This window comes from Phoca vitulina, unplaced genomic scaffold (genome assembly GCF_004348235.1).
Source record: "Phoca vitulina isolate PV1807 unplaced genomic scaffold, GSC_HSeal_1.0 scaffold50, whole genome shotgun sequence".
In the NCBI taxonomy this organism is placed as follows: Eukaryota; Metazoa; Chordata; class Mammalia; order Carnivora; family Phocidae; genus Phoca; species Phoca vitulina.
In genome coordinates, this window is record NW_022589753.1 from 8145222 (window position 1) to 8173042 (window position 27821).

General features: G+C 42.5%; 1 protein-coding gene across 11 annotated transcripts in view; it reads left to right on the top strand.

Annotated features, from left to right (window-relative positions):
- The window catches only part of BCAS1 (breast carcinoma amplified sequence 1), a 91015-nt gene that overhangs the window by 7962 nt on the left and 55232 nt on the right, over positions 1 to 27821 (top strand). For all 11 annotated transcript variants that reach the window (XM_032387793.1, XM_032387790.1, XM_032387792.1 and 8 more), the window contains exon 4: positions 14537 to 15108. In XM_032387793.1, coding sequence (XP_032243684.1) covers positions 14537 to 15108 — 572 coding nt within the window. The remainder of the gene's footprint in view (positions 1 to 14536; positions 15109 to 27821) is intronic.

The following is a 27821-nucleotide window of genomic DNA, read 5'->3' on the forward strand; positions in this document are numbered from 1 at the left end:
TTACGGGACTGAAAATTCATACTTCAGCCAAGTGTCCCTGCCCATGTGATAACATCTGAGAATAGACACATTTGCCAATAGTGACGCTTGGGCGAAGTGTAATGGGAGCCCCAAGGCCAAAAATCAGAGCCACCCGAGATGTGAAAACATCCTCCCGTGAGGCGATCCAAAAGCAGGAAGAGAAAGGCCAAGATGGGCCACCATTTCCCGCCCTCCTGCCCCCTTTTTATCAGGACAGAACGGGAGCTCTTTCCCAGAAGGCCCTGTGCGCAAGCAGGCATCCTCTTAATCTCATTGGCCAGAACTCGGTCACGTGGCCCCACCAGCCGCAGGGCATGCTAGGACGGCACCCATCTCCGGGCTGCAAGCGGAGAACACGGGGCTGGAGTGGATTGGCTGCCGGATGGGCCGTCAGCAGTGCTTGCCAGCGTTGATCTCGAAGAATTACCGCCGAGCAACCAGAAGGAGCACACATCTTTACGCAGGCCTGTCAAAAGACGTTAGGGGCATCTAGCTCGTTTCCCCTTGCTGTGTATGCTCCTTATGCTCAACTCCGCACTTGAAACCGTGCTCCACGCCGCATCCATGCAGGCTCTCCCCTTTCTCCTTCCCCTGCATTGCACGGCCTCGCCTCTCAGTATACAGCAGCGACTTCGGAAGACTGGCTCTCGCAGGTGGCCCAACGCTCCTTGCCCCTCCACCCCCTTGCAAGTATGCCCTGGGAAGTCTAATCCTTAGTGCTTTTTCTCACCAAAAACTCTAGGGGAGAATTTCTGTTGGATCAAATTATCCTATTACACTACTATGGTAGACAGTCTCCAGATATGCACACCCCACACCCCAAAATACTTCACGTTTCCCTATTGTGGTCTTCACCCATTGAATCTGGGCTGGGCTACATAACCAATAATACGGAGTGAATGGGATGACACATGAATTCCAAGGCTAAGCCTTAAGAAGCCCCGTAGCCTCGGCCTTTGTCTCTGGCAGCACCAGCTTTAGGGTAAGCTAGCTACAGGGTCAGTCCAAATGCTCTGAGACTGTCCTGCCGGGAGGGAGCCCACGCTGGTCCCACCAAGAAGCCAGGCGGCAAGAAAGAGAGAAATGCCCAGCTAGGCCCCACATGTCCAGGCAGCCCAGCCCAGGACAAGTCCCTGGGCTACACAAACATGTACAGATCCCTCTAATTCAACAGGTACACTCTTTAATTCACTGTTTTTCGACAGCTACAAAATGTTTTAAGGTATGGATATGCTATCATTTATTCAGCCATTACCCCGGATAGTGGGCATCCATTTTTTATTGTTTTTCTTTCTCTCCACTCCAAACAATGTTGCAGTGAACACTCTTGCACACATTTTTTATCCTTTGCATTTTAGATAGTTTCTTCCTGAGGGAGGCTGTACAAAGTATGGCTGGAGAGAGTGCTTTTGGACAAACCACATCTGCAGCCTCGCTTTACCTCTTTGCAGCTGTGTGAGCTTAAACAAGAGACTTCACTTCTCCACCTCATGGTGTTACGAAGAGAAAATAAGATAATGCTTGCAAATCCCTTCACTTGGTGCCTGAAACAATAAAGGATGGCCATCACAATGATGTCGATTCCTGAAAATAGTGGTGCCTGATTTTTAATCCACATTGGAATCACTGGGAGGATTTTTTTTTAAATCCCATTACCAGGCCCCACCTAGAATCAGTAAATCAGAAGCTCTGGAGGGTAGGGCCCAGGCACAAATCTTTTTGCAAGTTTCCCTGGGCATTAGTATTTTGAAAGCTGTTAATGTTCAGCCATGGTTGGAAACCATTTGGAATGCACTCACATAGAAAATTCCTTATTCACATTTTTTTTTTTTTCAAAAATAAAACATTGGCATTTCTGTTTTATATTCTTCCAAGACTTTTTTGTCCCTACCCTGGCTGACACCCTGGACACAGCATTCTGTTCCAGGGTTCATACAGTTGGATTTCATTAACTTCCATGCAGCTGCTGTCGAGTAAAACACAACTTGTTCTTTGCCTCTCTGGACTGAGAAGAAGCCCGGACAGCATATTCTGCTCTGAACATAGAGACATCCGACATGGTTTCAGGAGCATGAGCAATATTAACTTGTCCCTGTCTTGAAGGGTCGGCCAAGAGAGCCCGAAAGAGACCCAGAGAAAGCATGACAAACAGCAAAAAGAGAAACAGGATCGTCATGGGTCAGCTGTACATTATTTCATTTCTCTCCCCCAGGGTGCATTTTAACCAGATCGTGAAACACCATAAATGCTTCCACCACAGTTCTAATCCTAGAGTGGACTTTTCTAAAGACCTTCTCTTCATATCCTTTTACCACACTGGGAAGAATTTGCCAACATTTGTCACTGCACAAAAAATCAATCAATCAATCAATCAATCAGTCTATGAGACCAAAGAAATGGTAAGCTGCCCTAAACATTCCTGGAAGTTTAACAATTAAAGCAGCAGATTAGTGGGTGAGATCTGCTATGTGCAGAGCAGACCTCAAAGGCCACAGGTTTCTGAGAACGAGAGACGGGAAATACAAGCAGAATCTGGCTCCATTTGTAGGGACAAAAGCTGTGATGTAGAGCTGATTCTCAGCTCCAGGCATGGTTGCCCTGCAGAAATCCCCCAGCAGATAATAAGAGATTTCAGTGAAAATCCCATTTGAGGATTTTCAGATGACATTTCCCAATTCAAAAAAAAAAAAATCTAAACATTGTGCTGGACGAACGCCATGCTGGCCCTATCAGCAGATCTCACAGTTGGCAACTTCTGATAACGTAAAGTTGTTCTCCCTACTTTTCATCGCTCACCAAAAATAACTTAAAAAAAAAAAAAATCATCATCATCACCCTTAGGTGATTCCAGCCTGAAGTGACTAAACATTTAAATCCTATAGCTAATTAATTCTAAGTGTGCTTGCTTGGCTTCTGGACCCACCAGGCCTCCTGCCCTTGATAACGTGCTCCGGTATATGTTGTCACCAGGGAGGGACCGCGTGGGTAGGAGGTCCCCAGCGGCTGTGTCCCCTTTTGAAGCCGCCTCTATGCTTCATTTGTGAACTCTTTTTAAAATGACCTCTGAGGGGTATATCAACTCCAGGGGACTTAAAATTTGAGGTTTCTGAGTTTGCTGAGCAGAGGGTCAGACTCTGGAACATGGAGATGCCCCCGAAGTCGTGCCACTCCAGGATGCAGGACCCACTTGGCCTGGTGAAGCCTCCAAGATAGCTGTAGGCTCATCAGTTACAGACCCCACTTTCGCTGCTGGGCCCGCCCCAGGCTAAGTGGAAGTAGGCCAAATGTTCCTTCAGTCAGTCTTCAATCCCATTCTAGACCTCTCCTTTCCCCCTATCCTTTCATTATTTGTACATGTTTAAGTGACATGGGATGGTGTGGGCCTTAGTACGTGTCCATATAAACATTCCCAACAGTATACATAATAAGGTAAGACAAGAAAAACATCCCCACCCCGAGTCTCTCCGCTTCCCATTTCCTTCCTTAGAGGCAAGCATTCTTTACCGTTTCTTAAGGCCAGAGGTGTTCCAACTGAGCATATTTTAAAATCTGTTGCTCTACCTCTCAGCACCACTTTTTAAAAACGAATGGGACCATTCTGTACATACAGTTGGACATGGCTTTTTTCCCTTACTAGGTGTCTTGGAGAATGTTCATGCGTGTGGAGGATTTCACTGTATGGGATTCACAACCAGGCCCCTACTGATAAGTGGTTTGGTTGTTTCTAGCCTTTTGTCATGGGGACAGTGGCCCAGCAAATTGTGTGTATCTGTTCTGTGTCTTTGTGCCTCGATGCGATTATATTTGTAGGGTAATATTCCACGAGTAGAAATTAGAGTTCACAGGGCTTGTGAATTTTTAAATTTTGGTATATATTACTAAATTACCCTCCAAAGAGATTGCCAAAATACACTGCCACCATCGATAGACGGGGCTGTGCTTTCTCCTCTTCCCTCCCTGTTGGGTTACTAAATATCTCCTTTTTCACCAGTTTGATAGGTGGAAAGCTAAGTCTCCTAATTTTGCTCATATTTAACTATTCATGAGATTGAGGATCCTTTCATATGCTTAAAAGTCAGCTGTGTGTCTTTCCTTTTAACTGTGTGCTCACATTTGGTGTTCCTTTCCCCACCCCACTGCCCCCATTTGATGTTTGTTTATACAATGTCTTCCTTTTCCAAAGTGAGTTATAATTCACATACCACAAAATTCATCCTTTTAAAGTATGCAGTTCAATGCTTTTGAGTATATTTACAAGGTAGCACAAACCATCCCCACTATCTAATTCCAGAACGTTTTCATCACTCCAACCAAAGACTCCGTGCCCATGTGCAGTCATTCCCTATAGCCGCTCCCCCCAGCCCCTGGCAACCACTAATCTGCTTTCTGTCTCTATGGATGTGCCTCTTCTGGATATTTCATGTAATTAGAATCATGTGATACGTGGTATTTTATACCCGGATCCTCTCACTTAGCGTCATGTTTTCAAGTTCACCCGTGTCATAGTGAGTCGCAATGCTTCATTATTTTCCATGGCTGAATACTACTCTGATGTCTGGATGGGCCACGTCTTGTGCGTCCATTCATCAGCTGACGGATTGACATTTGGGTGGCTTCCACTTCTTCAACTATTGTGGATAATGCTGTTGTGAACATCTGTGTACACGTTCTCGTGTGGACATATGTTTTCCTTCTCTTGGCTGTGTACCTAGGAGTGGAATTACTGGGTCATACAGGAACTCTGTGTTTAACTTCCAGAGGAGCTACTAACCTGCTCTCCAGAGCAACTGCGCCATTTTACCTTCCCGCCCGCAACATATGAGGGTTCTGATAGCTCTTCATCCTCGCCAACACTGGTGATGGTCCGTCGTTCTGATCATGGCCATCCTAGTGGGTATAAAGTGGTACCGTGTGGTGGTTTTGGTTGCCTTTTCCTAATGACCGATGGCGTTGAGCATCTTCTTGTGTGCTCACTGATCATTCATCTGTCGACTCTGGAGAATATAATGTCTTCTTGATTTGGCTACTTTTCCCCGTCCTTCTCCCCTGAGCCTCTTGTCTCCTAGTGCTTTCTGTCTGGCTACTCCCAAGCCCCAGAGTCAAGCTAATAATTGTCACTCTTCAGCAGTGTTCTACGGGGCATGAATTCTACCTACCCCACCCTCCATGTCCAAGGCCTATCCTTGGTGTTCTTATCCTTGGAGGGCACTGAGAGAATAATACGTGACCTTCCCTGGTATGTTTTTACCATTTAAGATGTGCTTTATGTTGTATATTGATCCCTGCCACCCTTGGGGGTGGGAGAAAGATGCTCTATCACATTGCTGCTGGAAGTGTGCATCGCTGGAGTCCTTTCTGGGAAAGAAATCTGGTAGTGCCTCTTTTCAAAAATTAAATGCACATGGATTTAGATGCAGCAGTTCCAATCTGTGCGTCGGCTCCATAGAAATAAAGCATTAGTTTAGGATTTTTGAACACAGATGTTTATCCCGGCATTGTTTGTAATAGAAATGGAAACAATTACTTGGAAGCTATCAGAACGGTCATTGATTAGGGCAATGGCTTAAATATCTTTTGGTATATGCATACTAAGGAATATTATGCAGTTATTAAAAAAAAATAAGATGGGGCGCCTAGGTGGCTCAGCTGGTTAAGCATCTGACTCTTGATCTCAGCTCAGGTCTTGATCTCAGGGTCATGAGTTCAAGCCCCACCCTGGGCTCCATGCAGGGCGTGGACCCTACTAAAAACATAAGATAGCTTTGGACATACTGACGGAGAGGACTAACTGTGACTGTCAGTTCATTCAGGTGACTTTAACAAAAATACCACAGACTGGGGCAGATTTGTTTTCTAGTAAAACCTTCTTCCTGGTTCATAGATGGCCACCTTTTCACTGGGTCCTCAAGCAGTGGAAGGGGCAAGGGAGCTCTCTGGGGCCTCTTTTATAAGGGCACGAATTCCATTCATGACGGCTCCACCCTCATGACCTAATCTCCTCCCAAAGGCCCCACCTCCTAATACAACCAGCATAGGGGTTAGGATTTCCACCTATGAATTTTGTAGGGTCATGAACGTTCCATCCGTAACAACAATATATAAAAGCAATCAAAAACTAGGTCTAATCTGATCCAATTTTTGTAAAAACCAAGAAGAACAAACACAACCCCTGTGTACATGTATCTGGAATGCTTATATGTATTTGTATGAGTGTGGACAAAGCTTGACAAGGCATGCTGGGTCGTAGATGCTAGTTACATTGCCATGAGGGCAGAAGGTCCGTACAGAAAACGAAAAGAGTTAAGAGATCAATTGTTTTGGGTAGGAAACACATGTTAAATGTGTATTAAAATCAAATAGAGAAAAAAAAAAACAAAAAACAAAATCAAACATTGAATGTGTCTTTTTTTTTTTTAAAGATTTTATTTATTTATTTGACAGAGAAAGAGAGAGAGAGAGAGAGCACAAGCAGGAGGAGTGGCAGGCAGAGGGAGAAGGAGAAGCAGGTTCCCCGTGGAGCAGGGAGCCCGATGTGGGGGCTCGACCCCAGGACCCTGAGATCATGACCTGAGCCGAAGACAGATGCTTAATGGACTGAGCCACCCAGTCGCCCCTGAATGTGTCTTTGAGTGACAATACTGGCTCCCATTGGAGCGATGGTGGTTTAGCATTTGAATTATCTTTGTACGTTCCAGACTTTTGCAGCACACGAATGATAAGAAATCTGTGAGCAGAAAGGAGAGTGGAAATGGTGAGCTTCACTAGTATAATCTCACCCCACAGTGATGGGCAAATCACTGCTCACTTTTGAGAGAGCACAGGGTGAACAATTACCTTTTGCCCACATAATGTTGGAACCCAACATTAAAACCCAGCATTTCCATCACTAGATGCTCAGACATGTTCTATCAAGCTGATAGTCAAGAACCTTCAGCTCTAAGATGCCCCCCGGCTCATTCCTTTCTTTTATTTATGCTGGAATTTCTTGGCCAAGACATCGTGGCTTTTTCATATTGAAATGAAAAGCATGAAATCTGATCATTCCGCGAAATTTCCAAATGTAACATCTTCCTCCAAGCTATAAGTATCTGCCACATGAATCCTTATTTCAAGACCTATAAAACAACAAATGCATTTGCACAACACAGAAAGCCACAGTTGTTTGATGTGTCACTTGACTCCTGCTGCAAGACCTCAGAAGCGTCTTTTTTGTAAAACTTTTTGAGGTCTTCGTCAGTTTTCCCAAGTGCCTACCATAATCCTTTGATATTCAAATATAATTCTCTTTTGAAGAGCTTAGTGGGTCATCACCTAGTTTCCCTTCTACCTTCCTGTCTTCTTCCATGAGCTCTTTGAACTCTGCCAGATTCTCACCCGACAGGAGCCACGTGTGTGATCTGAGCAATACTTTTCATGACTCAGCAAACTCCTGTGTCTTCTGCAAGGTTTGCAGTTTCCCTTGGCAAATCGTGTGCATTACATTTCCACCCTAGCGTCCTTTCTCCGGACGGAGCAGGGTATTGACACACAGGACGGTGTTGCACAGGAAGGGATGTCTGAGTGGGAAATAACTTTCGTAAGTGGACACTTGGTTTGTAAATGAAATTATGGTGATGGCTTCTGCTTCCCTCTTTAACCCTAAGAACTAGGAGGATTTGGGTAATGGATTCTTAGAAGAAAGAACGCCACCTCCACCACCACCGGTTATTACAAGAGTTGCTACTCTTGCCATTGTTACAGTCAAGCTCCGTGGGTACTTGCTACGCCCTGCGCTCTGTGCTCCTGCCTTACGTTTCCCTGACTTAATTCTGTTATGTGCCAAGCTCTGTTGGAGGCACCGGGGACACAGCTGTAATCAACACAGACCAGGTCTCTGTCTACTTGGGCTTACTTTCTCGTGGAGAAGAAGCAAAATGAATTAATGAGATCATTTCAGAGACCAAGGAAGGCGCTGCAGAGCCCAAAGAGGAAATGGGGCGAGTGGAAGGGTGACTTTAGAAAGGGTAGTCAGGAGACACCTGACCTGAGGCCTGAATGATAACCAGGTAGCCATGGAAAGATCAGAGGGGAAACATTCCCAGGCGGAAAGAACAGCTAGAGCGAGGTCGGTGTGTTAAGAAGAGGAACACGGGCTGAACTGAGGTTCTAACAGGTGTTGGCCATGGTAGAGTTCGGGCTTGATTTTAATTAGGGTGAAGCCCTCTTTGGATAGTTTTATGTAGATGAATGACATGATCTAATTTTTATTTAAAACAAAACAAAGTCACACACCAATGTCTCCCAAAGGTGAGAAAACACAGTTGTTGGTTTTTTTTTCTCTTGTGCATAGTGTTTTCTTGAAAATCCACTAATTCCATTAACCAAACTTTGCTTTGTCCTCTCCCTCTCTTCTGTTCTTGCTTCTACTACAAAATGTCAAGGGTTTGAGCTTTGGAATCAGGCAAACATGGGTTTGAATCCTGACTTAAGAGCATCCTGCTTGACAGCAGGATGATGTTTGAAAGGTGACTTTACTTCTCAGAGCCTCAATTTTCCCACCTGTAAAATGGGAGTGTTGATAGTACCTAACGTATACATTTGCTCTAATGCATAAATAAAATGCTTCTTGTTACAGACAGCATTTGCCATAATGCCTGGTACATGGGAAACATTCAATGAATGAACAGTTGTAGTAAGTGAAAATTTGAACTTTGCCACATGGAAAAAAAAACAAACAACCAAAACATAATCCTTCCTCAGAAGTTCTGAATATTGTAATAGAGACTTTGTGTGTGTGTGTTTAAAATATGCAATAGAACTCTGAGGAAGCAGCTTGTTTTGACTGAGAATACGAATACTTGATACGTAGAGAGTGGGAAGCATTCCTGAATCTTCTCTGGCCCAGATTCTTAGATTTTTGAAGATAAATTAATTCATATTATTACTATTTTTAGAAGTCTTTCCAGAGCACTCAAATTTGTAGGTTAAACCATTAGAATATTTTTTCCTTATGACTTATGTTTGGAAATATAAAATAGTAATTGTAGTAATAATATATTAATAGAACAAAAAAACCTAATTTTTCTCAAGGACACACCACATACCTGTAAGCAGTAAGCACCTTGTAGGAAGATTTCAATTAATCCTCTTAATGACCCTTTGAAGAAGGCATTGTTATTTTCTTGCCCATTTTATAAGAAAATTGAGGCATAGCAATATAAAGTAATTTAGCCAGATCCCAGATAGACCTTCCTTGACTTAGGATAGGGCTACCTCCTGATAAATCCATTGTATGTTGAAAATGTATTTATAGGCGCCTGGGTGGCTCAGTCGGTTAAGCATCTGCCTTTGGCTCAGGTCATGATCGCAGGGTCCTGGGGTTGAGTCCCATGTCAGTGTCCCTGCTCAGCAGGAAGTCTGCTTCTCCCTCTCCCTCTGCCCCTCCCCCTGGCTCATGCTCTCTCTCTCCTCTCTCTCTCTCTCAAATAAATAAATAAAATCTTTAAAAAAAGAAAAAAAGAAAATGTATTTACTATACCTAACCTACCAAGCATCATAACTTTAGTCTAGCCTACCTTAAACATGGTCAGAGCACTTCCATTAGCCTACAGTTGGGTAACATCATCTAACACAAAGCCTATTTGGTAATAAAGTGTTGAGTATGGCATGTATATGAAATGTACTGAATATTGCACTGAAAGGGAAAGACAGGCTGGCCGTAAGGGTTGTCAGCGTACAGGTTCATGATCACCTGGTTGACTGGGACCTGCCACTACCCAGCATCACCAGAGGGGGTCGCCCTGCATACCGCTAACCCAGGAAAAGATCCAAATTCAACTCCAAGTACAGTTTCTGCTGAATGAGTATCAGTTTTGCACATTGTAAAGCCGAAAAACACAAGTCCCAGCACTGAAAGCCGAGGACCATCTGTATTTCACATTTGAGAGTCAAACCGAGGTCCTCGGCTCCAGAATCGAAGTCTTAACAATGACACCAAAATGCCACTGGAAATAAGTTCTCAATCCCATGTCTGCCTACAATGACTTTCTTTTAAAAAGCGCATAATACAAAATATATTTTCTGCACTAAGAAGATCAAAATGTTCAACTCTTCTAGATATTTGAGGGCTGTCATCTGCATTCTTACTTGATTCCTTTTTATCTCCCTTAAACTCTTACACATTTTTTTTTCATGGAAAGTAAAATCTCTTTGGTATGTCATCTGTTTGTCTGCTTTATGAGAAAACTTTTTATTGAAACCAGATTCAAGATGAGCTTCTCTCAAGATTGCTTATAGGAATTGAAAGCTTGGTTCCCGTCGTCCTGAAGGAACTTTTTAATTCTTTCCATAGTAATGTGAGGAAGGCATGTAAACAATATTCATCTTTGCAAGAGTATAAAACTTGTAACTCCAGTGGGTTTTCTTCCTATTCATTCACAGATTGGATGTGTGTGTCAGTGTGTGCATGTGTGTGTGTGTGTGCGCGTGCATGCACGTGCACTTAAATCGATGTTTTAGGACATATTTTGTTTCCAATGTTTATCAGAGATCTCAAAAGTGGTAATTTCTTTCCTGGAGTGGATTTTTTCCCTTCACTTTTACTGCGAAGACAAAGGGTTGGAGGCGTCTCTATCCAGCTCCTTGTAACTTACTTCCTCCTGTTTCATTCTCTTTACCTTCCTTCCTCCCATACTAACTTCTTCCTGGACAGACTTGAAGAGCTTAGAGACAACTTCCCAGGAAGAGGATTGTTTGCTATTACTTGACAAGTGAAATGGTACTGGCCAATTCCGTGAAATTCTCTCCAAGCCACTGAGTATGTACTTAATTTAAGCTGGCATGAGTGGAAAAAAAAAAAATCTGTTGGCCATGTAATGGTAAATTTCATCTTCAGGCATAACTGGATCCAGGCATTCAAATTCTATCACTGGGCATTTGTTCCCTGAATCTTTTGGCTCTGCTTTCATCTGAGTTTGTTCTGAGGCAGGCACTTGTGAATGTGATGCCCAAGGCCACCACTTACAGATGTACCCCCACTGGCTTGCCAATCCAAGCATAAAGAACGTAACTCTGTTCTAATGGGTTCAGCAAAAGCCACAGGAGTAGTCTAGCTTAGATCATTTTAGGAGGAGATAAGCATTTTAGTAAAGGAAATGGAAGCTCTGGGTGATACACTCACTCAAGTTTGGGGGGCAGACCTTCATTCTTATGGAATGTTCCATCTAGGAAGTCCTCATTCTTTTAAGTTATCAAAAATACTTTCCCCATTCGCTAATATCAAGAGCTAAAGTTTGCATCTGCTGTAATTTCTAAATGCATTGAGGGCTAGTCTAGATACCTGGATGACAAGAATTTATCCTTTATTAAAGCAATATATTGGCACTTTTTAACAAGTCTGTCTAGGGACTACATCAAACTAAAAAGCTTCTGCACAACAAAGGAAGTCATCAACACAATGAAAAAGCAACCCACTGAATAGAAGAAAATATTTGTAAATCATTTATTCAATAAGGGATTAATATCCAAAATGTATAAAGAACTCAATAGCAAAAAAAAAAATCTGATTTAAAAATGGACAGAGAATCTAAATAGACATTTTCCAAGGAAGACACACAGATGGCCAACAGGTACATGAAAAGATGTTCAACATCACTAATTATTAGGGAAATTCAAATAAAAACCACACTAAGATATCACCTCACACCTGTCAGAATGACTACTATAAAAAAAAAAAACAAAACCCAACAAGAAATAACAGGTGTTGGTGGGAATACTACTTGGCCAGAAAAAAAGAAGAAAATCTTGCCATTTGCAAAAACGTGAATGGACTTTAAAGACATAATGCTAAGTGAAATAAGTCAGACAGGGACAAATGCCATATGATTTCACGTGTATGTGGAATGTAAAAAACAAAACAAATGAACAAACAAAACAAGACTTGGAGATACAGAGAACAGGTGGTTATCAGAGGAATCAAGAGGGTTGGGAGGGGGTTCAGCTGGGTGAAGGGGGTCAACTGCATGGTGACAGATGGTAACCTGTGATCACTTCATAGTGCATACGAGTATCGGATTATTACTGCATTGTACACCTGAAACTAATATAACTCAATTTTTAAAAAGTCTGTCTTTGGGAAGATTTTTTTTTCCTAAAGACTTTTTCTCTGAGTGTAACACTCTTACTTACCACCAGCTCTTTCGGTTCCTGGCTGGAGAGTAAGGAAGAGAGGAAAAAGGGAAAGAGATTGGCTGATGCTCTCGGCATTTTGAAAAGCCCTTCCTTGTTTTGAATCTCAGTCTCTGCCTTTTTGTCAACTGTTTCCTCTTCTCCTGGCATGGACCGTCCCCACGATTCATTTATATTCACTGTGATGCTTCAGCTGCCTGCCCGGCTTACTTGGCACTCTGACACCTCCATCTATCACTTCCTTATTCCCACTCTCCCTCCAGCCTTCTCTCTCTGAGTACAGTGTTTATCACGATTATGAATTCCTAGAGCACAGGAAAAGCTAGAGAAGAAGAAGAGCTAGAGGACATACCCAGCGCTCCTACAGGGTGACTTCCCTGGGATCTGAGATTGTGAGGAACCCCTAGTGCTTGTCACTGGCCTCTGGACCATCTCTTCTGTGCTCCTCAGCAATTAGCATTCTACATAGAGACCCGGCTCTCCCTTTCTCTCTCTCCTTTTTGTTTGGTCCTGACTCTAGACACTGAGAGATACCAGAGTTGGGCAAAAACAATTGCTAATAAAAGTGTGTACCCGTGTGTGTGTGTTTCTCACACATATTAACGAGCAATATGAGCAGACCAAAAGATTCTCCCCTTTCTCCTTTTGTCCTTTTCTCTGTCTTCCTGCAAACATATTGTAAAAGTGATCTGGCTACGGGGCGCCTGGGTGGCTCAGTCGGCAAACCGTCTGCCTTCGGCTCAGGTCATGATCCCGGGGTCCTGGGATCGAGCCCCGCATCGGGCTCCCTGCTCCGCGGGGAGCCTGCTTCTCCCTCTCCCTCTGCCCCTCCCCACCTCTCGTGCTTACTCTCTCTGCTCTCTCTCTCTCAAATAAAGAAATAAACAAAATCTTTAAAAAATAAAAATAAGAAAATAAAAGTGACTGGCCGCAGCTGTATAAAGCAAAACACAATGCTGGCAAAGGGGTGGGAGAATCCTTAAATCATAGTGTCTGTCAGTTCTTAAACACCTACTACAGAAAAGACAATGTGCCAAAGTTGTTGCATATGTCTTCTCCCTTAAACATCCCAGTAATGCTGCAATGAAACCATTCCCATCTTACGTACGAGGAAATGCAAAGATTTTTCCGTGACTTGACCAAGGTCACACAGTTTATCAGCAGAGAATCTTGATTCTTTAGGTTTCATTCCAAAATTCATGGTCTCTCCTTTTTTCCTGAATATTGCACTGCCTTATAAAAGACACCTAGGAAAGAAAGCAGTTCGGTGAGACCCATGCCGAGGTCAAAGCCGGAACAGCTGGATGCTGGAAGCAGTGTCCCTCCCTGGAGGAGGAGGCCGAGCCCACGTCCACACGCAGTCCTGGCACTAACCTACGTCTCTGATTCCATGCTGGTTGGAGGTCTAATTTGTGGCCCTGTGTGGACACTTGCCCTTCCAGCCTTCAACATGGAAACTTTCTGAGTACTACTTTTTAAAATCTTCCACGAGCTTAGGCTAACACAGGCCTGATGGTAAGACAGAGCACAAATGTCAGAGTCGGGTCTCTGCCCATAACCAGACTCTGCGACTTAGCTGCTCACCAGGCAGCTGTGGGGACGTGGACCAACCCCTGTGGCAGCCACTTTTCTCACTTGTGGATAATGATAACAACGAACATGCATCAGGCACTGTTCTGTCTGTCATGTGATCTGCATCACAACATTAGGAGGTAAGTTCTACCATTTGCCTCACTTTGCCAGAAAATTGAGGCACAGGACAGTTAAGTAACTCAGATTCCAAGAGACAATTTAGCTCAGTGGTTCTCATATGTGAGTGATTTTTGCCCCCGCATAGGGCAATGTCTGGAGGCATTTTGGATTGTCACAACTGGGGGGTGGGGGGGGGGTACTGGCATCTACTGGGCTGAGGCCAGGGACGCTGCCAACCACCCATAGCAAAGAATGATCCGGCCCCAAATGTCAATAGTCCCGAGGTGGAGAAACCTTGTTCTAGCTCCAGAGCCCAAGCTCCTGACCACTGCTGCCTCCCCGATGAAATCATGACAATTTGCTTCTCATGAGATTCCTCCAAAGCTACCACCGGAGAAGTGATACGAGTCACTAGGACAACACCTGGGATGTGCCCTCCGCCAACTGGCTGCCCTCCCTTACCCCCCCATTCCTCTCTCCCCAGAAGAACACGGTCAGAGGAGTTCTAGAGAACCAAGTCCTGCCTCACAGAGTGAGTGGACAACAACAGAGCCCCCGCTTCATCATGGCCTCTGTGTATAAAACGTTCGGAGTCCATTATCCTTCCTTGAATTTCCTCGCCGGGTTGAATAACCGCTGTTTATGTTTGTGTTTACAGTCGACTTGGGAATAAGTGTCAAGGAGGATAATGTGGCCACTTCTTCCCCCAAGACAATGGAGATCGGCGCTGTTGCAGATGCCAACGGAAAGAATCTTGGGAAAGAGGCCAAACCCGAGGCACCAGCTGCTAAATCTCGTTTTTTCTTGACACTCTCTCGGCCTGTACCAGGACGTGCTGGAGACCAAGCCACGGATTCATCCACTGGATCAGTGAAGCTTGATGTCAGCTCCAGTAACACTCTAGGGAACAAAGACCCAAGTGAGAGTGTGGCACTTCCGGGAGCAGCTGCGCTGGGCCACGACCCACATAAAACCCCAGGCCAGAGCCCGGCGGGGGACGGAGGCTTCTCTGCCCCTTGGGGACCAGCGCCTGTCTCACCTGAGTCAGGAGGAGCGGCCTCCTCCAAGCCTAAGGACTCCAGCTTTTTGGACAAACTCTTCAAACTGGACAAGGGACGGGAAAAGGCACCAGTCAACAGCCACCAGGAAGCCGAGGGCACAGAGCGTCAAGACCAGGCCCAGGAAGTTTCCGGATTGTCCAGGCCGTCCGACGATGTCCCTGCAGAGAGGGTAAGTGCTGGACAATCCATTTTGTGAACCCTAGCTCGAGGTGCGGAGGGGGGGCTCCGAGGGGCTGAGACAAGGGCACCAAATCGCTCAGCAGTCACCAAGGGGCCCTGACAAGGCATCAAGCCGTCGACCCCTCTAGAACAAATAGCACATTGTAGTGGAGTGTCCCCCATGTTTCTGTGGGCGGAAACATCTGTTTGAAGAGCAATAACAGCTGTGACATCTGCTTTATGTAAAAGAAGAGAGGAGGTGAGTTACATACAGATGAATTCGTCCTTCCATTTATTAAAAGATGGTGGAAGACAGGTTGCATTTATGATCGATGGAGTCTGGAGGGAAAGGTGTTAGCAGAATAAAAATGGTCCCTAAAAGACTTCACTGCCCTGTCTGGTCTCAGTAGGTTGTTCCCCATTCTGTATGTTTATAGGCTTTCATTGGAATACATTTCATTTCTTCTTTTTAATAGCCTGGATTGATCTTTAACTATCTTTTGCACCAAAGTGTGGGTTTAAATGAAGAGCTTTTACAGCTCTGGGCAGACTCTTTTATGTACTAATTATTTTCCAATAAGCTGGAGTAATATCTTTGTAAAAACTAGATATTTTTTTCAGGAGGTATCTGGAATCAGCCGCTTTCCCACTGCCCCCCCGCCGGCACAAAGAAAGGCAGGTTCTTTTGATCTTAAAAAAGAGCATTGGCTTTTTATCTTGAGAGAGTTTGTTTGTATTTGGGCCGAGAAAGGAACTCCTCGAATGAAAAAGGAAATAAGAGTTGATACAGTGTATTTTAAGGTACTTGTTTTTTGAGTCATTGGACTTTTAAATAACAGTATTTTTCAAAATTTGGGAATGCAGTTAGTTGTTGAGGTTAGAAGCAGGAAAAAATTAGAGCTGTTTTTCATTACAGGGTTCTATATCATGGCTGTTAATATAGTTGTCTTAATAACAACTAATTGCATTCCCTATTGCTAATAACACTGGCTGTCATTTATTGAGCACTTACGGTCTACCAGGCTCTGTTCTAAACACTGTACATAGATTATTCTCCTTAAAGAAAATGAGTATCACATTAGTCTGCGGTTTCAATGCACCCAGGATGGTGTCAAGAATTATATTTTAAATGTTAGTCACCAGCTAAACATTCTGGACAGTTACAACTGGGGAAAGATAATCAGGCTTGTGTGTTCAGGCTCTTACTATCAGCATTCTTGCTGTTTCTGTAAATTTCTCCTCCAAGAACTGATTTTCAGATTTTCTTTCAAAAGTTTAAAAAATTGTCGTTCAAATGCCCATTTCCCCGAATGTACCAGTTCAGGGCCAACTGAATAGCTTTCCTTATAATTCAAAGTAGGTCTTCAAATGCATCCAGGCATCGCATCTTTACTGGGTATGACACTGCCAGGTACAGGTGAGACAGGCTAGAGAGGTGGCCGGGACAGAGCCCTTGTCCTCAGGGACTTTGTGGTCCTACAAGAGAAGAGGTACAAAACCCCTGAGATCCTTGTGCGAGGTGCCAAGTGCTCTCCTTGGGGAGGCCGAGTGCCGTAGAAGATGCTCAGACACAAAGAGAATTGGCCTTGCTGGCTCGGGGAACATTCCATCAAATGTATAAACCTGGAGCTGGAAAGTTACTTGTCTTGGGGCTAGAAACTGGTCATCAATATTCATGAATATGTGAGAAACGATTTACTGCTTGACTCTGAGCAGAAACTCTTGAGTTCTCATTATTGGTCATGGATCCTGAGGCCACTGGGAGGTTATAACTTTGTGAATAGTTACATGTTCCATTCACTTGGGCATCCAAAGCCAACCCATTACCCGAGTCAGGAAAAGATGGAGTTATTTATGGGAAGAGGATGAAGGACTGAGCTTTACTATCTTGGGACAGGTATCTAGTGACTTATCCAGATCCCCCACCTTAATTAAGAAAAACAGGTTAGCATCTGAGACCTGACCCTTGAACGTTTTTAACCATAAAACCCCAATGCAATCAATCCATTCCCATTCTAAGAAAAGCACAGGACAGTTTAGAGTTGTACTTTATCAACCCAGCTTTTTTTATTAAAGACTCTTAGGACTGGCACCTGAATTTGAGTGGAATAATCTAAAACGAGATTTGATTCAGAAGATGGGGGCTTATGTTGGGAGCATGGCAGGTATCTGATATAGTCAAGCCCTTGGGCGATATTTTAAAGTTACCAGCACCTCTCAGAAGACCCCCAAGTTGTAACTTATCCTCCTTTTGGAAAAAGTGAGTTCGCTCCCTTAGATTCACCAGTGAAGTTTGCATTTGTCTTTGTTACACTACAAATGTCCATGCTTTTATTGACAGTATCACTGGAATCTGAATATTGAGTACCCATTCTGTACTATATGCATATAAAACATGGAAAAGCCAGGAAGTAGCCATTTATTGTCTCCCTTAGTCTGTGAACTTGTGGATATTCAAATACATACACCTGCAAAGCTTTTGAACAAAAACAGCCTTCTGATTATTGATGTTTCTCATCCGATCCCTGGCTGAGTGGTCTGTATTGGGCAGGGGAGAGGGAGAAATCAATTGTTCCATGAGTGTAATGAGAGAATCCAGGCCTCAGAAAGTAACACGAATAAAACTTCTCCATCAATGGCTTTCTTGGTGGGAGTACCGCATTATGCGGAAATGGCCGTCAATGTATTGATTCAGAATTCTTAGCGTAGATTATGCGCTGGGCTCAGCCCTGTGTCAGCTGCCCCTTCCCTCCCACTCACACAAACCCTTTCCCCCAGTCTCACTGCATGCTTCTTCCTGGATTGGAATTCCAACCACAAACCTGCAGAGCTGTGAATTGGGAGAAAGATGCCACCATTTCATTCTGGGAGAAGCACACAAATCTTCTGTGTTTTCAGAACGACAATCTTATTTTTGTGCCTCATAAAACTACATTCAGAGCATAGCATAATTAAAACAAGGCCAGAATTCATGAACAAATGAAGCATTTACTACATAAGCCAAAGAAAAGATAAATTATATGCCTGAAGGGTTTCACTGAGCTGTGATTCACACAAACCAACATGTTGGCAGGGACGAGATTTTTTTTTTTTTAATTTTTCTAGCCCCTCAACAATTGGACCAGAGCTATAAGATATGCATTTAAGAGAGTCATTGCAAAAAGAAAAAAAAAAAGTTACATAATGAAAATTTGGTCTTTATCCGTTAAAACAAAACAAACACTGCATGTCTGTTGTCAACCCGTAATTCCAGAAGCATCTTTGAGTTGGGGGAGGGGGAGGGGCTTAACCTGTTACCAAGCACGGATTCAGGAGATTTAAACAAGAATATGCCTTTCTTTAAAAGTTTAACTAAATTCTCCAATTATTATTTAAACACCAACCTTGGCAAAGCATTTTAAAGATAAATCACGTTCCAGTCCTTCAAAGATCATATCATCTAGTAAGAGATGTAATTTTTTGAAGGGACGTTGTGAGAAATGACTCCGATCCTCAAATTCATCCCGACTACAGATATTAAGAAAAATACTCCATGTTTTTGCTTCCTCGTATCCTTTTCTCCCTTGAACGCTTTTATCCTCCACAAAAACTGTTCTTGTCGAAGTGGCCATGATGTCGCAACTCCCTGGGGCCCTCACCGTGGCCGCCAAACCCCGGATGTCTCAGTCATGTCCTACTGGCCTTGCTAGTCACATCAGACACCCTTCTTCACCTGGTCCCTCACCACCCCCACACTGCCCGCAGTTCTTTAATCTCCTTGGCTGGATCATATCCTCCAAACCGTGGAGTTCCCCAGTCTTCAATTCCTAGACATCTTCTCTGACTACACTTACTTCCGTAGAGACACCCTCAGTCCCAAGGGTTTAAATACAGCTATCTGCTGACAAGTCCCAAATTCATGTCTGTAGCCTAGATCCACCCCTGAAGTCGAGCCTTAAGTATCCAGCTGCCTCTTGACATGGGTACTTGAATTTCGACATCTCCATTCGAAGGTTCGCCCAACATGTGCAAAACTGAACTCCTCTCTCACACCTAACAACAAGCAACAGCATGCTTACCTGTGTCATCCACAGGCTTCCTCATCTCACTTAATGGCAACCCCACCCTGCCCCTGCTATTTAGTGGTAGAAATGGAATTAAAGAACCAAGATTTCCAGAATCCTACATGGTGTAAAGTAGGGAATGAAAACATAAGCATTGTAGTCAAGTAGCTTAAGGTTTTCAACTCAGCGTCTGTTGCCTACTAGCTGTGTGACTTTGGACAAGTGACTAAAACTTTCTGAACCTTGGTTTCTCTATCTGTAAAATGGGGATATCAATAGTGCCAAGCACATTTTCCCATTATTCACACTTGAAAAAGTTAAAAGAGATAAGCCATGTAGAAAACTCAGTACCGAGACGCTGCATTTTGAGAAAAAGAAAATTCAGCTATTATTAGCATCATGGTTTTCCCCCCTATTAATCAACATTTTTGTCTTTTTACTCTGCCCTTCCATAGTTCTCAACCGAAGCTCACCGAGACAGCACTGTTGAATCTAATTTGAAAGCAATGTAGCTTTCAACCCAAAGTCTTGATTTGAGTTAAAGGAAACCAAAAGGTGCAGGAGTTATAAAATTATTTGAGCAAAAACAGAAGTTCAGCGCCCTTGCCTACAAGCCGCGGTTTGTTAGTCTGACATTCAAGGGTCTCCACCGGCTTTCCTCTGTGTTTCAAATGTATTTGCCATTATTCGCTTAAATGTACCCAGTCAGAATGCCCCCCATGTGACCTGCGCAGATGCCACATTTTCTCCTCCTGTCTCTCTCTCTCTCTCTTTACCAAAAATTCACTTCACCTTCAATGCCAGGTTCTCCATGAGGCTGAATGAATCCTCCAGTATTTGTTTTTTATGCTATACATTAAGTCAAATTCAGTAACAAAATTGCTTTGAAGGAAGTGTCTTATCAAAACATCAAAACTTAAGCAGGAATTCCTGTATCTTTACCATTTTACAGAGGAAAAAATCCAAGCTTTAGGGAAACCAAGTCACTGACTCCAAGCTACATAGCTAAAGAGAAATGCCCATCCCCCAAGCCCATACTTTTCATGCTCAACATTATGTTTTGACCAAATTGTTGAAATTTGTGCAATGGGGTTGTGACTAGGCGAAATTGAATATTTGTCTGAGGAAATTTCTATTTAATTCTTTTAAATGTTAGGATGTGCAACATTGGAAATGACAAGTTAAAATTTAAAAAATTTAAAAACCACCTAATTCCCATGTTGGCGTGCCAAGTGAACTTTAAGCTGTGCTTTTATTTTGTTTTGTCTACCTTAGAGCCTCAAGGTCATGCCATTCCAACAGGTAAAGAGAACTACCCACACCAAAAGACTCTGTCAGTACAGAGAAAACTATTCTAAATTATGCAAATTATGGAGTAAGCAAGGTTTTTAGCTATGATACTGTAATTTTTATAAATTGTATGGATTTAGCACTAAGAAACATTTGATATGAACTGTTTTCAGCAGCAGAGTTGATGTGCAAGTGTAGGAATTTGAGTGATCCAGGGCTGAGTTCAGATTCTACCACTTATTAGCTGTGTGGTCAAGTCAAATAGTAATAATTGCCTCACTTTTCAATAATTCATTATTCATAGGCTGTGTAGTAAGCATTTGGCATATTTTATCTGCTTTGATTTTTATAACAACACAAGAAGGTAGGTATTTTTATTGCCATTTAACAGATGAGGAAGCTAGAGCTCAGAGAAGTTAAGTTACTTGCCCAAGACCACACAGCTAATTTAGTGGCAGAACCATAATCAAGATCCATCAGTTGCTAAAACCTGTAACACTCAGTCATTTCCAAACCTTGTGTTTTCATCCAGAAAAGGAAGATACTGCCTGCCTGAGGGGAGATTGTAAGGATAGAGGATTATACAGGCAGTCAATAGTAATGATGCTAAGTGAAACAGTATATTTTCTAAGTTCTCAGAAAGTGAGAAATAAAGAATTATAAACTAAATGAAATGGTCTTCCTGCATGATGGAATGTGGGTAGTCTATCATTTAGGGTGCCTTTGACTGCAAGTGAAAAACCCACCCAATCACCAGTGGCATAGTTAGGAGAATATATTATTTCTTGAGCATAGTGAGAATTCTAGAGGTAGGGGGTTTACACTGGTTCAACATCTTCATACTCCAGGATGAGTCATTCTCCAGGGCCTACCATGTATTGTTAGCTTGGTTCACAAGTCTGCCCACGTGTGGTTTCCAGATGGCTTCCAGAGTTTCAAGTAGTGTACATCCATGGTCATAGTGTCCTTTCAAAGGGAAAGGGAGTTTCCTAAGAGTTACCTGTTGTAAATTCAGTCGCATATATGTGTCAAGGTCCAAGGAGGGCTTGTCAAGTTTCTTCAGTAGAGAGCAGACTCTGATAGCAAAGATGATATGCCATGAATAGAAACCAGATATATTTTTTTCTATCCAAGTTTATATCAGGAAATCATCGAGTACACGGAACTGTAGATGCTGCTCCCTGATCCCCTGTTCCTATGGTCTAATTTGATTATGACCCGCAGTAAGAACTAGATTTCACACCTTGACCTGATAGACACGCACATGAAAGCAACAAAGAATTCACAGAATAGTGCTGTTTTCACAGCACAGAACACACATTAGTGTTTTGTATTCTTTTCTATTCTATTGTGTTTGTTGTTTTTAATGCTGGTTTCGACCCATTAAATTGTTTTCTAATCTACTAATGGTCACAACATGAAGTTTGAAAAAATTTCTTCACCATAATCACTCTTCTCATGTATGGAAATGGTGATCTTGAGGGATGTGGCTGTGTCTTATGCAACCAAGTGTTCCCAGCGCCTGGTACACTGCCTGGAATGCAGCGATGTTTGTTAGATGAACTTGACAAGAACAAAGATGGTACACATCATGTTACGACTTTGCAAAGAATCTTGGAATATAGTCTCAAAATCTCATTATCAGCTCTGCCTAACACAGCTTTAAATAAAAAATGACTTCAAAATATATGCATGATATAGATACTTTCACTGAGATAAACTATGTCGAATCATATATCTGTATCATTTATTCGGTATTTTTTAAAGGTTCTATTTATTCATTTAGAAAGAGAGAGAGAGCATGTGGTGGGGGGTGGGGCGAGGGGGTGGGGGGTGGAGCAGAGGGAGAAGGTCAAGCAGACTCTGCACCAAGCGCAGAGCCCGATACGGGGCAAGATCATGACCTTAGCCTAAACCAAGAATCAGATGCTTAACCGACTGAGCCACCCAGGTGGCCCCTCAGTATTTTAAATTCAGTCTTTAACATGTTATGGTGTTAATCATCATGGTTGAATATTAAGTGAATGGTGTTTTGCAATGGATATGCAAAATAAATTTTGAGTTAACTTTCCCTTTGGTGCTATCCAGTCTGATTCACCCCCTGCCAGGTTATAATAACAGCCCTAATTTATTGAGCATTTACTAACTCAAAGAGAGGTGAAGTAACTTGCGTGAGGTCCTATGGCTAGAAAGCAAAAGAGCTGGAATTTATCTGAAGCTAATACTTTGGGACATTAGCTAACTCTGTGGAACATTGGTCCAATGAGATCCACCTTGAAACAGGGCTCACCATCAAATAGTTTTAGAAAATACAACTTGCCTTATCCTCTTTCCTGAAGATTAACAACGGAATCAGCCTCCTTAAGGCCTGAGAAGTCCTGCAGCAAACAGATCTGCTTCACTTTGTTTAACTGAGCATTTCTTAAACTTAATTATCCATAAAACTGCTAGCCGTCTAACCAGTTGGGCATGGCTTCTGAGGGACTCTTCTTGGAAATGCTGAGCTAGGTGTGTAGACCAAAGTTGGAAAATGGCCTCTTGCAGGATGCAGCAAACCACAGATAGATTTTATTTGACCTTCACAGTGTTTTAATATTTTAGATGATGGATAACATTTTGAAATGGACAAAGTTGACAATATTTTAAAATTATGAAATTCCAATACACTTCCAGGTTTCAGATATTTCTGGAAAGTGGGAAGTTTCATCCTATATTCCCAGACAGGATGTGAGTTGTGGCTGCTGCTTGGGATGGGGCATTCACTCTCCAGCTTATCCAGTCCCCACTTCTCCCTTGTTCCCAACAGTGTGACATGGGAGTTGTCCTTTGCTACAACACTTCCATTATTACTTTTTTGTGGTAAGGTTGAGAATAAAGTGAAATATCTCCTTCACAGACCACTTTACTTCCTTCCTAGCACTTATGCTCCCCGATCCCCTGTTCCTATGGTCTAATTTGATTATGACCCGCAGTAAGAACTAGATTTCACACCCTGACCTGATAGACAATTTGAAACTACTTAGGTGACCATCTTGTTAATAAACTGTAAATCCAGTCTGAGAGTCATTCTACTGGCAGGTGTTGAACAATAAATAAGAGGCTTGAATACTCTCATGTATCCATTCAATAAACATCTGAGTACTTTCTTTGTGCCAGGAATGATTTAAGGGTAGATAGAATGATATACCTCATGAAAGCTTTCATTCCAATGAAGAGAACAATGGTAAATAAGGAAATAAACAGGTCGCCTGGGTAGCTCAGTCAGTTAAACCTCTGACTCTTGGTTTTGGTTCAGGTCATGATCTCAGGGTCGTGAGATTGGGCCCCACATTGGGGGCGCAGAGTCTGCTTAAGATTCTCCCTCTCCCTCCCTTTCTGCCCCTCCCCCCGTGCTCTCTCTCTCCAAAATGAATAAATAAATAAAATCTTAAAAAAAAAGAAGAAAAAGAAAATGAACAGGGGCGCCTGGGTGGCTCAGTCGTTAAGCGTCTGCCTTTGGCTCAGGTCATGATCCCAGGGTCCTGGGATCGAGCCCCGCATCGGGCTCCCTGCTCTGCGGGAAGCCTGCTTCTCCCTCTCCCACTCCCCCTGCTTGTGTTCCCTCTCTCGCTGTCTCTCTCTCTGTCAAATAAATAAATAAAATCTTAAAAAAAAGAGAAAATGAACAAACAAATAAACAAATAAATAAAAAAGGCTATGGATGACATGAACACAGAGAAAGTAGAGTGGAGAGGTAGCAAACAATTAAGTGGGTAGGGGGCAAGGCCAAGGAGTTCGGTCTAACCTAAAAATTCAGGGAAAAGGATGGGACTTTTTTTTTCTTTTTCTGCACGAGGTCAAACCATTCTTAGAAGGTCTGCAGCCTAATTTTGGCAGCATGCAAAACAGTTTTCTCGCTACTGAGAAGTGTTTGTTAAACAGATGACAAACATATTCTAGTCTGTGGGTCATTAGCTTTTATATTTTGAGGTACTTTTTTTTAAAAAACTGGATATTTTCCCTCTAATAAATGTGAAATGCCACAATCACTCTGGAGCTTGCATGTGTTGTAACAGAAGAATCTTCCACAAATCCCTTTTGCCCGACGGGACTTGCCCTGGGAACCACTCTCCACCCACTCTTTGCCCACGGCAACTGTATTTTTCCATTTTATATCATACATAGTGGACTTTAAGAGGGTGCCCCAAAGCAATGACTGCTGCGAAAATAAAACAAAACAAAGAGGCAAGAAAAGCACATTTCATTGCTTAATTCTCTATCCACATTTCACTTACCATTAAAGATCAAGTTGACAAATTCACTTAGCCCTCAAGTGGAGGAGTTCTGAGAGAGAAAATGGAAAACCTTATTCATAGGAAGCAAGTGTGAATTGCTTTCTTTGATAGATTTATTTTCCCCCTCCAACTCTGACCACAATGAACAACTGCTTTATTTAATCTTATAAATACAATATCTCTGCGTCAGTCAACACCATGGATTAATGAGGCTCTATCACGTATAGGTGCTGTGTTGGGTTTTTGCTGCCGAGCTACGAGTTGAGGTCTTAATACCCTGAGGTTAGGTCTGCAGTGGTGATCTTACGATTTACCGTAAAGAGCATCACGCTGGATAGCTGGTCCAGCCGAGTCTGTTTCAATTAGAACAAGCAGATGAAATGAACAATATTGCCTCTCTTCCAAAGAGGAGGGAAAATGGATAAATAGAACGTTTTTAGACCTGTGTCATGCAGCTTAGATTCCCCTTAGGAAACATGCCAGAAGACAAAGAAAAGATAGCTTTCACGTTTCAATATTTTTAGGTTATTTGTATTGCCCTCTGAAGTCTTTGATAATTTCTTAATTAAGAAGATTGTTTCAACCCTGGCATGTTGGCAGTCTCAAACAGCGTGCTTTTTGAACGAGCAACTTGACACCTAGGAATTTATTGAGAAAATGGGCAAAATTTTATCCACAGGCTTTTTTTTTTTAAATTCCAGCAATGTTTATAAGAGGAAAGTTGGGACGATTAAAACGGTCCAATAAGGGAGCTGTTCTGTTGATTATGGGACACCCTTACACCAGACATCATAAGCCAGCATGACATAGAAATGGAATGAGTGACCTGTGAAGACAGTGATCAATGAGAAGAGCAGGGTTCAAAACAGGAAGAATCCTTTTAGGGTAAAAATCCTATCTGCCCGCTTGCCAACACCTATGCATCCTTTAGGAATCCAGAGAGCGGTGTGGAATGAAAAATTACACATTGTTGATAGCAGTCATTTTCAGTAATGGAATAATGGGTGCAGGTTACATTTTTCCTCTTTGCTCATCCATATTTTCTCCTTTTTTATAAAAGGAGCAAGCACAGGGCATTGCCTGGCTAAGTTGAAGAACATACTACAATCTAGGTAATGTCCGGATTCTTCCAGCAGAGCGCGCTGTAGGGCTTGAGGCATCCCCAGCTGCCGCCCCAAGGCTGCTAGTAAGTTTCCGCAAGAAGTTACTTTTTTCTTGACTGTAATTCCGGAACTATGCAATTCAGAGCTAGGATGGCAAATCCCTGTTCAGATAACACTGGCTTTTTAAATACACTTGTAACTGGTGTGTAGTAATCTCCAGTAGGAGATGAGAAAGAGGAGTTTGGTTGTGGATGGGCGGTCTTTGAAGCCTTTCATAATTGGCATTTCTTAGGCGCTGTGTTCTTTGCCTATTTTTGCCATGGGCTTAATGATGTGAATGAATGCCTTTTTATCAGCTGATGTGAATTTGGGCGGGAAGATTGGGGAAAATAAAAGTTAGTTACAGTGATGAACTCTCCTTAGGTGGTTTTGAGCTTTGTGGGAAAACAAAGTAAATATATTATATGTAATGTAGAAAAAAAAAAAAAAAAAAAAAAAAAATATAAATATTTATATATATATATATATATATATATATATATGAAATTTTTAAGTTCCCCCAGAACATTTTTAATAGACTTTGGTTTTGGAGTTCCTTCCTGCTTGTTCATTAATTTGCTTTCCCTTCTGGACAAATGGGAAGATAAATTCTGTCTTTAAGAATTAACCAAATTCCATTTTTCTCCCTCAGTCTGACAATGGCTCTGTGCAGGTGACGGTACTCTCAGAAGAAGACAGTCTGGAGACCATTGTTGCCTAGCACACCATGCCCTTTGTGCTGTTGGGGCATCCAAGTGGGAGAGGAAACAGAGCTTTCCCTTTTATCCCAGGCAGCATGTGGCTCAAATTTCTTACAGATGGAAAGGAATGGAGTAATGGGTTTCTATACCATTCAGTGTTCTTCGGACAAATTTTCTTGTGTTAAACTGTACGCTAGGTGCTGATTCTCAGCACAACGATTCAAACTGAAACCAGGGGCACGCCATCAGTGAAGAAACCTAGATGGGGGAGACATTTATCACTAATAGCTCCAGACAAGGCTTTCATGGCTTATGTTTTCACTTTGACAATGTAGACCTTGCTTAAAGAGGCCGAAATCCAGTTGACAATTCACAGTTAAAGGAAGGTGCCAGAAGTTCCATGTGGGTTTTATTATAGACAATCAAATTATGATAAGGCAGCATTATTTTTCAACGTGACAAATTGTGATCACTTAACTAGAGTCCCTGTCTGTTTGCCCTTTGAAGCTAACAGCAAGGGGGGAAAATAGGCTTCTTCCCACTCAGATGAAAAACAAGCTGACACCACGAACACCTGTTTGTATCAAAGAAGTTTCCAGATATTTCCTGGGGAGCGTTTTTTGCTTCAGTCTAAAGTTTCTGTTTGCTGAGAATGATCTGGAGGCCTGATGAGAATAGCAAAGACATATTTGTAGTTAGGAACAAAGATCCTTCTACAAATAACTCAATATGTAAGGCATCATCTTTCCAACTGTGTTTAGTTTCACCCTCTGGGTGTTTTTTTAAATTTGGAATTAGTTGCCTACATTTTGTTTTAATTTTGATTTTTGTACGTAATACCTGGCTCAAATTAAGAAATTCTAAAAATGGTCTGCCTACTAATGCCACCCACTATAGATAATTACTGTTTGCATTTTTAAGTGTATCCTTCCAGGGTTTCTTTGGAAATACATAAGCAAATGCAAGCATAAATTTTTATTCCTTTTTTTAAATGCAGAAGGTAATATAATATGCACTCTGTCTAGTCCATGCTTTTTTTTTCAGGCAACACTATTTCCGTATCTGTACAGCTTCCTCATTTCTAACCCTTGTGTAGTATTCAACTGTGTGGATGTGCCATGATCTAGTTCACCGGGACCCTAACAATGACATTGGACTGGTTTCCCAACATTTGCTAGTGCTCACTGCAGTAAATAACCTCATGCATTTGGTTTTTCACACGTGTGTGACTTAAAGTTTAGAGTCAATTCTTAGAAGGGGAATTGCTAGATAA